The sequence below is a fragment of the Amborella trichopoda genome, chromosome 12 (assembly GCF_054954075.1).
Source record: "Amborella trichopoda isolate Santa Cruz 75 chromosome 12, AtrichopodaSantaCruz75HAP2 v2.0, whole genome shotgun sequence".
NCBI lineage: Eukaryota > Viridiplantae > Streptophyta > Magnoliopsida > Amborellales > Amborellaceae > Amborella > Amborella trichopoda.
Window position 1 is genome coordinate 37,231,805 of NC_142347.1, and position 12,278 is coordinate 37,244,082.

At 34.2% G+C, this 12,278-nt stretch overlaps 1 protein-coding gene across 2 annotated transcripts in view; it reads right to left on the reverse strand.

Annotated features, from left to right (window-relative positions):
- Positions 1-5,491: 5,491 nt before the first annotated feature.
- LOC18421844 (QWRF motif-containing protein 2) overlaps positions 5,492-12,278 on the reverse strand; it is a 28,050-nt gene continuing 21,263 nt past the window's right edge. The window contains exons 3-6 of one of the 2 annotated variants that reach the window (XM_006826629.4): positions 8,460-8,576; positions 8,242-8,331; positions 6,143-6,250; positions 5,492-5,894 (exon numbers count right to left, since the gene is read on the reverse strand). In XM_006826629.4, the coding sequence (XP_006826692.2) occupies positions 5,826-5,894; positions 6,143-6,250; positions 8,242-8,331; positions 8,460-8,576 (384 nt within the window). In that variant the 3' untranslated portion in view covers positions 5,492-5,825. Of the gene's footprint in view, positions 5,895-6,142; positions 6,251-7,005; positions 7,210-7,525; positions 7,622-8,241; positions 8,332-8,459; positions 8,577-12,278 lie in introns of those variants that run through there. The other variant, XM_088853475.1, reaches the window with a different exon arrangement.

Genomic DNA, 12,278 nt, shown 5'->3' on the forward strand with positions numbered 1-12,278 from the left:
CATCTATAAGTCAACTAACAACCATTAGATTCAAACATATTTTAATTTGTTATTCTTTCATGCCCTCCAAAGACATGAAAGGTTGATTAGGTATTAATATCAATTATTAATCTTAAAATGGTCTCTCTCCGTAGATATTAAAATAGTATATTTTTCTCTACCTAAATCGTATCTTTTTCTCTATCTAGATCTTAAACTGATCTCTCTCTCTCCCAAATAAGCTTCAACCCTAACCAGTACCAAGTCCATGTTAAACCAAGTTTGCATCTGAGAGGACACATAGAGGGCGAAGAGGCGTTTTCCTCTCATGGAGGATGAAGAGCGCGTTATAATTCCGATGGAGCAAACTATACATTTACTCCCTTGGGTAAGACACTTGGAGATTTTTTTATATGAAATTTCAAGATCATCTAGATGATTATTTTCAAAAAACAAACTTGGATTTTGAGCTCTTTAATATCTAGATCGTTCCCTTCATGGCTGGCATCAATGCAATCTTTTTAAGCACGTAGAGAGTGAGAGTTACATTTTTTTTTTTTTTTATTTGAGGTTGGTTGCCGAGATCACATCCCCAAACTTTGGGATATATAAAAGATACTCTAAGTGTAAATTTGGCTCGAGGGAGTAAATAGAACTTGTATAAAAGATTTCTCTAAAAATCCATTATGTCTCTACAAACCCAATCTCTCTTTCTTTCTCTAAAAACTCAATCACTCTCTTTCTAGAAACTCAATCTCTGGAAAAATCCTAAGTAGTAAAAAAGATTGCCTCAATTTCCTTGCCCATACTTGACTAAGATTTGAGCACTAAAACAGCAAAATTATGAAAAAGATTTAGAATCAGTGTTCGCAAAATCGCACGATGTAATCGCTAACCGCCCAGTTAGATCGAAACCGACCAGTAGCCGGTTCCGGTTTTGAGCGGTTAGGGTGATCAACCGGTATTTAAAAAAACAAATTCAAAGAAATGTATATAAATTCTAAAAAATAAGGAATTTAATTTGTAATGCATTTAAAAATATTCTTTACATTATGGTAAAGATTAAAAATTCTTTTAGTCATTAATACTCACTTTTATATTTTTCCCATCTTTTTTTAGAAAATTTTAAAAATAGCCCTTGAAAATTATACAATGGGTTAAAATCCATTTTTTTTCATTAATTTTCAACTTCATTTGAATGCGTTTTGTTTTTAATCATTCTTTATATGCTTTTCATATTTTTAGTATTTTTTTTGTATTTCTTATTTTTTTTCAATACTTTTTTGACCGCTCGGTTGAAGCGGTTGAATCGGCCGGTTTACCGATTAAAGCGGTCAAACTGCTTCCAAGCCCATGTCCGGTTAACCATTTTGGTTAGATTTTACGAACATTACTTAGAATGGCCCTCATAGATAATTGAAATTTCTTGAAATACAATTTAAAACACGCAGCTCTATAATGTGGATGCAAATTTTTTCTATTCACTTCTTAAACATAGAAACCATGAGTGCCATTTTAAATTCTCTTCTGCTCTTTCATGTTCACAAAACTTTTTCCACACCCAATGGGAAACTTCACATGGGCGAGTTACGTAAGCTTATACCATTTCCAATCACTACCAGCATGTGTTAAGAACTTGGGTTGAAGTGTGGGTTGCATGAAGTTGTAAGACATGGAATTTGGTTTCAATTGGATAATAAATACATAGTAAAATATGGTGAAATATATTGATTGCTATAGGGCCACCCTATGTACAGTTATCAGTAGGTAGTCGAGGGGAATTGATTTTGTCTCTAAGTCCCTGTTTTTAAAAGCATACAGTGTATTTTAACTTTTCTATATATTTGAGATTAAACCTAGGCTGCATTAGTTGGTGGTGTTTACCTTTAAAGTTTTTAAAATATCTTTATCTTATAGTTTTTTGTCTAAGAGTATTTTAAATAATTAGTCCAAGGTAAAGTAAAACTTCTTAATAAAAATAAAAGTATTTAGTAACAATAATGAATAATGACATCACCAATATAGCATGTGACATCACCCACAAGATGTATTAATTGTTTTTAACAACTAATAAAATGTCATTCTACCTTCTAAATGACCAAAAATTCTCCTATTTGAAAAATTTTATATTACAATTCAAAAATATCTACATGTCAAAAAACGTTAAAGACTTTAAAGGTATACACCACCAAGTGGTGTAGCATAACAAAACCCTTAAAGTTATATTTAGAATATATGTGATTCTCACCATCACATACTTATAAAAATATTAAAAATAATTTTAAAATAATAACTAATTAAAATGCCCTACAATATTAAGGGCTTTATATATATATATATATATATATATATATATATATATATATATATATATATATATATATATATATATATATATATATATATATATATATATATATATATATATATATATATATATATATATATATATATATATATATATATATATATATTATGGTTGCATAATGGTGAGAAGGATTGACATATTAAATTTGAACTTAACCTGAGATATAAGAAAATCATAAAATTAAAATGCACTATATATCGTTGGAGCATAAAATATGAAATACAATAGACTAGTTTTAAATTCTAAAAAATAAAACAAAAATTTTCTGTAAATTTCCCTTCGTTTTTTTACAAAAAAAAAAAGAGGGTCCGGTGGACATTGGGGTGGCAGGACCTTCTTATTTGCCACGAGGTTTCTGCCTTTAAATTGAATGGATTTCAATGCCATATTCTTTAAAAAAGAAAAAATAATACTTTATTATTGCAAGTTGGTACTTGGTAGCTTTTTCTATTCTCTGATTGGATTCCTCCAAGATGCATCGCAGGATTAGTTTATCACTCTCCAGGAAATAAATGTCCAAAAAAAAATAAAAGAAATAAATATCATAAAAAATTCAAAATTAGTTTTTGTGGTTTGTCAGTCAAGGTGATATTTGTTTTTTTATGGAAAGTTACGGTATTTGCAGTAAAAATGTATTTTTATCATTATATTAGCTTTAACTATGGTACGAATTTAAATTATAGTGCATATGTTTAGTGTGATTTGTTGGTGTAAAATGGGATTTCATTCAGTCATTCTCGATAATGAAACTAAACATGTTGTTCAAGCTTTCATCGTACACATTGTAAATGGTGCTGGGTGATTATTTTATACCTAGATTTGCACATATGAATCAGTGTGCAATTTGAGGAATATGAAGGGGAAAATTTTCTTGGCTTTTGCGTTCCTCAAGAACCTCAAACATCTCTATGTTGTGCGTAATGGACATTGTTTTTTGAAAACGGTTACTATGAATTTCATTGACCCAAGAATGACTATAAATATTGTAGGGTATTTATTAAAAATTTTATAAAAATATACCTTTATAAATTTGCAGAAGTGCTAAGTTATACCTTAAAATAAAAATAAAAAAATACACCCCGTCCTTTAATCTTTTGAAGGACAGAAGTACTTCTCTTTTCTATCCAAAACAAAGAGCTCTGTTAAGCGAATTTGATAACATTGGTTAGGACTGCATAATCAGTGGAGGTAGAAATGCAAAGTTAGGTCAAAAAATGAATAACTACGGTTAAAATGAATAATTATGGGGAAAGAGGAATGACCAAGGGTTATAGCTACATTGCTGAGGTCAAAACTTGATAACTGAGGAAAAAACTACAGAATTCAAATAGAGCTTCGACTTCTAAACCATAAAAAAATACATGAATTGAAACAGGGCTTAAAGTTTTTTTTTTTTACCAAAAAAATGGAACTTGAGACGGTGGGCTTTGAAAATCTAGACAGGGCTTAAAGTTACAGGAGTTTTTGAAACTGGGAATGTATCCAAACAATTGAAAACCTTTTCTCAACATAAACAAATTCCCATTTTTTGTTTTGAAATACCATTTACAATACTAAACTTTGCTCTGCAAAAACTAACAGCATAATCAAGTTTATGATTGTACAGGAGATGGACAAAACTAGGAATGACTCTCTTTTTCAATTACCTATTTTCAATCAAGTCTATTCATGAATTCTACAGCTGTGACCATTCCCATTATCGATCTTTTCATCTATAACTTTTGCTTTCAGAAAGAAACATTGTTTAGTCCATCATGTTAGAACCATCATTAGAGCATATAATTTCTAGCACCAAATGAAGGAAAAATATCTTTTAAAACACTGCTGTTTACTTTAAACTAAGTTAGAGGACACATTATGCAACTCAACCTACATCTTATTAGCCGGCACTCAGTATATTTATGACCCCAGAATTGAAATTGAAGATCAATTTAAGTGATAGTGATAAATTGAAAGCAGCTTTAATCATCTTTGTGTCATGCTAATTATTCTGTCTCATTTACCCAAATGCAAATATTTTGTAAGTTCATGAAATTCATAACACCAAACAGTAGAAAGGACGCGGTTAGCATGAGGCCAGCCCACATATTGTAGAAATGAGGGCTTGGCAATAAATATATTTTTTAAATGTAATTTGATGCTAATTTTTAGAAAATATATAATCTTTAACATGGAGACCATGAATATGAGAAAATAAATAAAATTTGAAAACTAGAAATAAGAATTATATTGAGAAAACATTTGGACCTTTAGTTACATTTGCTTTGAGAAAACATTTGGACCTTTAGTTACATTTGCTTTTAGATGGACCACCAATTTGCATCCATCTTTAAGATGGATGCTTTATTCCTCTGGACCGCATATTGTAGAAATGCGGTCCAGCCCGCATAAAACAATTGTTCTAGTAGAAATGATATTGCAAAGAAATTAACAATTTGTGTGTGGCATCACAACTCGGCTCATTGCTAAGGTTTCATATATCATTCGAGGATTTGTGAAGAAGGTATATTGCTAGTTTCATCAGGTTGTTTACATGCAAACATGAGGTTAACTTAGTTCCATGCTTGAAAGCACTTGTTTTGTTAGTTTACTATGTGAGATGCATTGATCCTCAATGTTAATCCCAACAAGTTTGGCATACTCGAGAATGTGCACATTATTAAGGCAGTAATAACTTTGTTTGGTTTCCCTTAATGGTCTACATATTAGATTTTAAAGTAAAATTAATAAGCCAGTATGAGTCAACGTCTTTCTTTTTTTCTTTTTTCTTTAATTTTTTTTTTTTTTTTGGGGGGGGGGCGTGTGCAAAAATTGAAAATTTAACAACTACAAAAAGTGATCCAAAACAACAGCGTCAGGGCGTCTAGCCTTGTTCATTGGTGATGAAAACTTCTGGTTGATGGGGGCTTAAAAGTGCTGTCTTGCGAGGTAGGAGGATTAGTCATTCCAAGCAATAGCTTTGATCTCCCCCCTACAAGGATATGATGATTTGGTCTGGTGATATCTTTTAGACTACAATTTCTAGAATGTCATGGATTGCTTTTCTTTGAGTCAGTCTGGAAATCCAGTTGTAGAATGGTCTTCCTTCTCTGGTTGCCTGAGAAAGGGATGCATGCATGTGTGTGTGCGCGTGCGCATGTGAGAGAGAGAACAAGAATTACACGGTATATACAAGACGTTTTTCAGTACACAGCCGACGATTGCTTCAGAAAATAGCCAGGACATCACTATCACCTGTGAATTACAAAAAATACATGATACATGTGACCTCTGCGAGTCGAGCTTTGCAAGAGGAAATACACACCATGCCAGAGGCCAGCTCCAAACATCGTAGGCACCCATTTTTTGCGCCCAATAATCGGCTCTCCATCCATTGGACTTCGTTATCGCCGGAAATGAAAAGGAAAGAAGGAAAAGAAGGCTTTATATGCTGAGATGTTAGCTTTTTCAAACGGAAAAGGGTGGTGAGAATTCTATCCTACGTTTTGTCAGTCTTAGTGTCTCGTCTTAGTTGAATCAGATGTGTTCTTAGGCTCCACTCTTCAACCTGTTGATGGTCCAAAAAAAATGTCACCACTAATGTCATATGTGAGAGAGGAAGGTATGCCTGCTAGGGGTTCTCATCATTAAAAGCGGGTGCGCAAGCACGACCATGGAGTGGGGGAGGAGGGGGGGGGGGTGTGTGGGAGGGGGGGGGGGGTGGGGGGGTTGTGAGAGAGAGAGATGGCACTTTACTGGTTTTCTAAAAACAGAACATAGAAACTGAATGAGGACAACACAGAGAGCTAGTCTTGCCTGCTTAGCTATGATGAAGGATAAGAGATGTCGGCATTCATCTAGCAAAGCTTTCTCTTGTGCAGCTACGTCTGCAAGCTCAGAGACCAAGGAATTCATGTCCTCTACCTGATAATTGCACCACCGATATCAGAGTTAATAAAAATCTAGCAGATAAAAAAGATTGCATTGATCCAAATTTTCAAAAATTTAAAGAAATAATTCCAGATAAGATTAAACAATGAACATTTCCCAAAAAGTAAACAGGGTTTGAAGGCAGTACAGGATGATAAAAACCACAAGTCTGTGTATGATCGTCCCAGCAAACAATTTCCTTATAAATATAGAATCACTTATTACTTCTCAAATGACATAATCTGCTGACTCAAAAAATTCTATTTTTTTCCCAAAAAATGATTCAACAATTTTATCTTCTCTGTATGCTGCAATAGGAACCTCAAAAAGTTCGGTCAATCTAAGAATTTTTGTAACAGAAAATTAAAGTCAACCTATGGTTGCTACTTCCTTTCTCTGCTTTTTTATAACTTATCATAAGGTTATCTTTGTCAAGTGTTCCTCACATTGTGTGTGTGTGTTGCCATGTGTAGTGTACGTTGGTTGTCTGGAGAGGGCAAACAGGGATTTGGAACCTGGGCATAATGACACTGCCCTTGATCCTAACAAACCAAAAGGTCAAATCCACCTGTCAGTATAAGAATGGACCACGCAGTTTACAAACCTTCCTGATTATTTAAACCAGAAATTTAATGATCAAAATCCATTTAACAATTAATTGCCACAGATATAACAACCTCAGGATCTCACATGAAATTCTTTACAAAGATAGGGAGTAAAATCAATGTACAAACTAATGGCTCGTTTCGATGCATTTGCTATAACTGATAATTCACTGTTTCATCAAAATTAATCATGATAATGGCTCAGCTTTTTTATAACTTATCATAAGGTTATCTTTGTCAAGTGTTCCTCACATTGTGTGTGTGTGTTGCCATGTGTGGTGTATGTTGCTTGTCTGGAGAGGGCAAACAGGGATTTGGAACCTGGGCATAATGACACTGCCCTTGATCCTAACAAACCAAAAGGCCAAATCCACCTGTCAGTATAAGAATGGACCACGCAGTTTACAAACCTTCCTGATTATTTAAACCAGAAATTTAATGATCAAAATCCATTTAACAATTAATTGCCACAGAATATAACAACCTCAGGATCTCACATGAAATTCTTTAAAAAGATAGGGAGTAAAATCAATGTACAAACTAATGGCTCGTTTCGATGCATTTGCCATAACTGATAATTCACTGTTTCATCAAAATTAATCATGATAATGGCTCTGCTTTTTTATAACTTATCATAAGGTTATCTTTGTCAAGTGTTCCTCACATTGTGTGTGTGTGTTGCCATGTGTAGTGTACGTTGCTTGTTTGGAGAGGGCAAACACGGATTTGGAACCTGGGCATAATGACACTGCCCTTGACCCTAACAAACCAAAAGGCCAAATCCACCAGTCAGTATAAGAATGGACCACACAGTTTACAAACCTTCCTGATTATTTAAACCAGAAATTTAATGATCAAAATCCATTTAACATTTAATTGCCACAAGAATATAACAACCTCAGGATCTCACATGAAATTCTTTAAAAAGATAGGGAGTAAAATCAATGTACAAACTAATGGCTCGTTTCGATGCATTTGCTATAACTGATAATTCACTGTTTCATCAAAATTAATCGTGATAATGACTCATTTATTTTTTGGCAGTGTCCCTTATAAAATTACCTGAGATAAATGTATAGGCAGTTTTACATATAAGTTTATCTTTCTGAAAGTCTGTTGTCACTCATTCAAAGTAACTTGCTGAAATCACATGTTTTTAGCCAGAAATAAATAAAGCAAGCTGAAAATTGCCAAAAAGATCAAATAATTACATGATATTACAAGGTCTTTACCGATCAACTAACAAAATGATATTATGCAAAGTTTTTCTTAATTTCAGATAAAATAGTCTACTCATAATAAGATCAACTGTCATTCAAATGGGCCCTGAAGTAGAGAGAAATGAGGGACGAATTGAATCAAAAAGAGCCAAGATGTTACCCTCGATAGTAAGTTACATATAGAAGAACCCATCGCCTGCATAACATCAACTGCAGAACCAACAGCATCCCTCATTTCATGGATATCAGCCTGTAAAAACAAAAATCCAATAAAGATATTCACTTTGGAGAGAGAGAGAGAGAGAGAGAGAGAGAGAGAGAGAGAGAGAGAGAGAGAGAGATCAACTCTTCAGGAGTCATGACTTAATAGGTACTTACCCTTGCTCCATCTATAACTGGAAGACGGAGGGTGCTGGCTTTCAAAGCTTCAATCGCTCCAGATAAAGAATTGGAATGATCTCTTTCCAGCAGAGACCAATCTTCGAGATATGACATCTGCATTTACCCCATGCCATGAGTTAATATTTTCTTTTAATTCACTAGTTAAATAATTTTTTCTTAGATGTATGAGAGATACAAGCCTTTGGCATAGGACTTGTAAGACCCAGAGCAAAGGTATTTATATTTTGCACATGTTGGTAACTTGTGAATCATGTCAGGGCACAATTCTCAATTATATGCATTTTCCAAGGGACTTTTGAACATATTATTGCTCAGATGGTACAAAATAATATAGATAGAAGCAAATATGTGAGTGAGCTAAGGCAGGGTGACTAGGAATATGTAAGGGGGAGGAGTAGGAAGGTTGTTTAGACTTTAGATTCATGGTCCATGTACAAGGGGTATAGTCAGTATGTAGGGCATCACGCTCTCTTTTGTATGTTTCTCTTGGGACCTGCATGTAATAAATGTTTCCTCATTAATTTAGACTATGTAAATTAAAAAGAAGTCACAACTCAGTTCCTCGATGAATCCAGAGTGCTAGCTAAGCGTCAATGTTAACCTGCAAAAGGACACTCCTACATTAACTTACAACATTAAGCTCACATTGATAACAATTTAATCCTATCCAAGAACCCCTAAACGTCCCAGCTCTTACTATTAAGCACACAAAGTTTGTGATCTAAATACCTCTCAAATCATGATAGCTAGAATCTGAAAATCCCTGGCCCCTTCGATAAACTAAGACGAAACAAACTACTCACATAACACCTGAGAATCATTGCGTCAATCCCACAGTTGCCAGGATCCACCTATGATTCGGCTCCAGAAACCCTATCTTGTGCTCTAGGGAAGGGGATCTCACTCCTTACCAATTCTTAAAAATCTTGATCCTTCCTAATAGGGACGGAGGTCCTGAGTTATATGGGATCCAGATTTTCTAGCATTCTAGTATAGTAGCAGTGTGATATAGCATAGAAGTATATACTATACGGTGTATATTACATAGATGTATGTAGTAGATTTAACTATAGTAGTGTATAACATAGTTGATAACATAGCACTGTAGTATAGTATAGCAAGTATTGTGTAACAATGTGATATATTATAATAGTTTGTACTATAGTACCATACTAAAAGTGCTCTCGGAGGCCTCAAGTTTTAACCAGATGGAGCTCGGTCTATCATCCAATCCCCATTAAGACTGCATCAATCTCTCCCACATAACGGGATTAACATCCCTAGATTTTAGGGTGTACGGACCGTGATCTGTAACATAGGGAGCTTTCTGCTTTCAACGTTCCCACGGTCCTGATCCTGATCCCAGATCTGATTCGATCTTGTTCCTAGTAAATATGGTCAATCCAAATAAGAAGAGGAGAGTACTGCAAGTGTTAAATCTCTATATAAGTTGAGAAGAGGATGATTCTCTCAATATCATTGCTCCAAATTATATCCATATTCACATACCATCACATACATCATGGAACCTTTTTTTTTTTTTGAATATGCGACATCAAGGAACTTATCAGTCATTAATCAGAATGCAGAGAATGTCACGGTCCACCTTATACTTTCTTTTGTTGCATGATAGATCACAAAATAAAGGATAGGCTCATTGCCAAGTTAGTCAGATGCAAGTGTAGCGGGTGGGTCTTGGATATTTAGTCTCTTTATTTCCAAGTAAAATGTTCACTGAAACCAAAGTACAACTATGAAAGTGAACGGAACCAGCCAAATGAATAAGAAAATATTCAGAAAACCAATCAATAACATCAGGACATCACACGTCCTTCCTTGACATAAAGGTCATGGACAATCGGTTGGGAAGAATACGGTATATCAGTGTTGAAGAGGGGTTAGGCCTGAAATAAAATTTGTGGTGTTGACGGGGTTGAGTCATTGGGGGCAGGAAAACTACTCTTCACAACGAAAGAAATAACATGTCTTATAGTTATGGTTTTGTGGAAATTCCTTTGGGGAAATAGTACCTATCCAATTCCACCATTACCACTGCCACGTGGATCAGCAGGTAGATTCTAGAATAGATTGTCATGACCAAAGGATTGTGGAAAAGACAATTAGCTTCATGATGGAGGATCTCATCTAATTTATCTGTCTACCAACATATCTATACACACAAGCATGCACCCACACATGTATCTATGTAGTATCCTGTATGTGTGTTTGTGTATATGCATATATTTATATGCTACTTATGTACATCCAGAGCATGCAGCTTTGTTGTTATATGTGTGAGCACACGTGGGAATAACAAATGAGAGATCATTTTGAAGTACATTTTTTTCTTACATTAGTAATCCATTCACAAGAACGTAAAAGTAATTAATTAGTAAACATAATTTATTATTCCTAAATGACTCAAAAATATGAAAAAATTATCGAAGTTTGGATCTCAGCAAGTGATTTACAAAGATTAAGAGCAAATAGATTATCATCGTGGCAAATGCATTTATGATTGTGATCTATTTTTCTAAAACTGATTGGTGCATATATCAAATTCATTCATTGTTGTTGTAATTTTTAGTGTATGCAGTGTTTGTATCAAATTTGGTTTCAATAATTCTCATGCGAATTCATGGAAGAATAATTCCATTTCTCTCTTGAGAAAGCAATAGCCTCTTTAATTTATTAATAAATATTTTATTTATTAATTCCTATAGAAAGGTACATCAGAATTAACGTCATTTCTCTACAACTGTATTATTAATAAGCAAGTAATGCAGTTTCTTTTGTAATTCTATGTTTTCTCACTACAGACGCTTGAAAACTTCTATCCTTCACTGTAAAAAATTGATATTAATTGAAATAAAGGGTAAGTTTGGAACAAGATCTGAGAAATACTCCATTAACCCAGCCTATGTAATAGAGTGTAGATACCGGATGAAAACAATTGTTATCAGAACAATGTTATTTCTATTCTCAGAGTAGCAATAAATATTTTTAATTGTCCACAAGCATGAGACCAAGAGTAAGGGCTTCGCAAGGGATGGAAGACGAGAAAGGAGAAAAATAACTCTCCAAAAATAATTTGCTTACGATGTCAATAAAAAACAAGGAGCAAAATTTCTAGACAACAAAGAAAAGCATGAGAAGAACGAAAAAAATTCAATGATGGCCATCCTGAGCAGAGATAGGATGAAGGTCATCCAAAACAATGACTTCGTGCAAATATGAAGTCTAGTCTACACAAAACCTTAGGAGTTTATCTCCATAATACATGGAAAGATGAAAATCGATTCTTGTTCAACTGACAGACATGCCCTTCATACATGGATATTAGCATACTCTTAGCCAAGAGAACAAAAGAATAGTACATGAATACACAGATAGATAGCCAACGGGTAACAAACTTGCAAATGGATGTCACTATAATGAAAACTAAATCTAGTTATGGAATTACACAGAATTTTCTAATGTATTGTCCACCACCGCATGACCTAATATATGACAAATGCAGATATGTAATGTCAAAAGGCCTAATGCATGGAAACCCTGAAATGGAAGAATATAAAATATTAAATATGCCGTAGGGATAGGAAGCATCCTATATATGCATATTGGTTCAGTTAAATCTCAGCAATGAGAATGTCAAAGTGAGGCAGTAATCCAGCTCGAATCCCATCAATCTTTTGCTCAATGTTAAAAAATTCAGCCGCCCAGCCATCTAGGTGACCAGAGGCCAAAATGCCTATGAGGGCCTTAGACAGGCTTCCTAGGCTTCGTGTGTCTAGG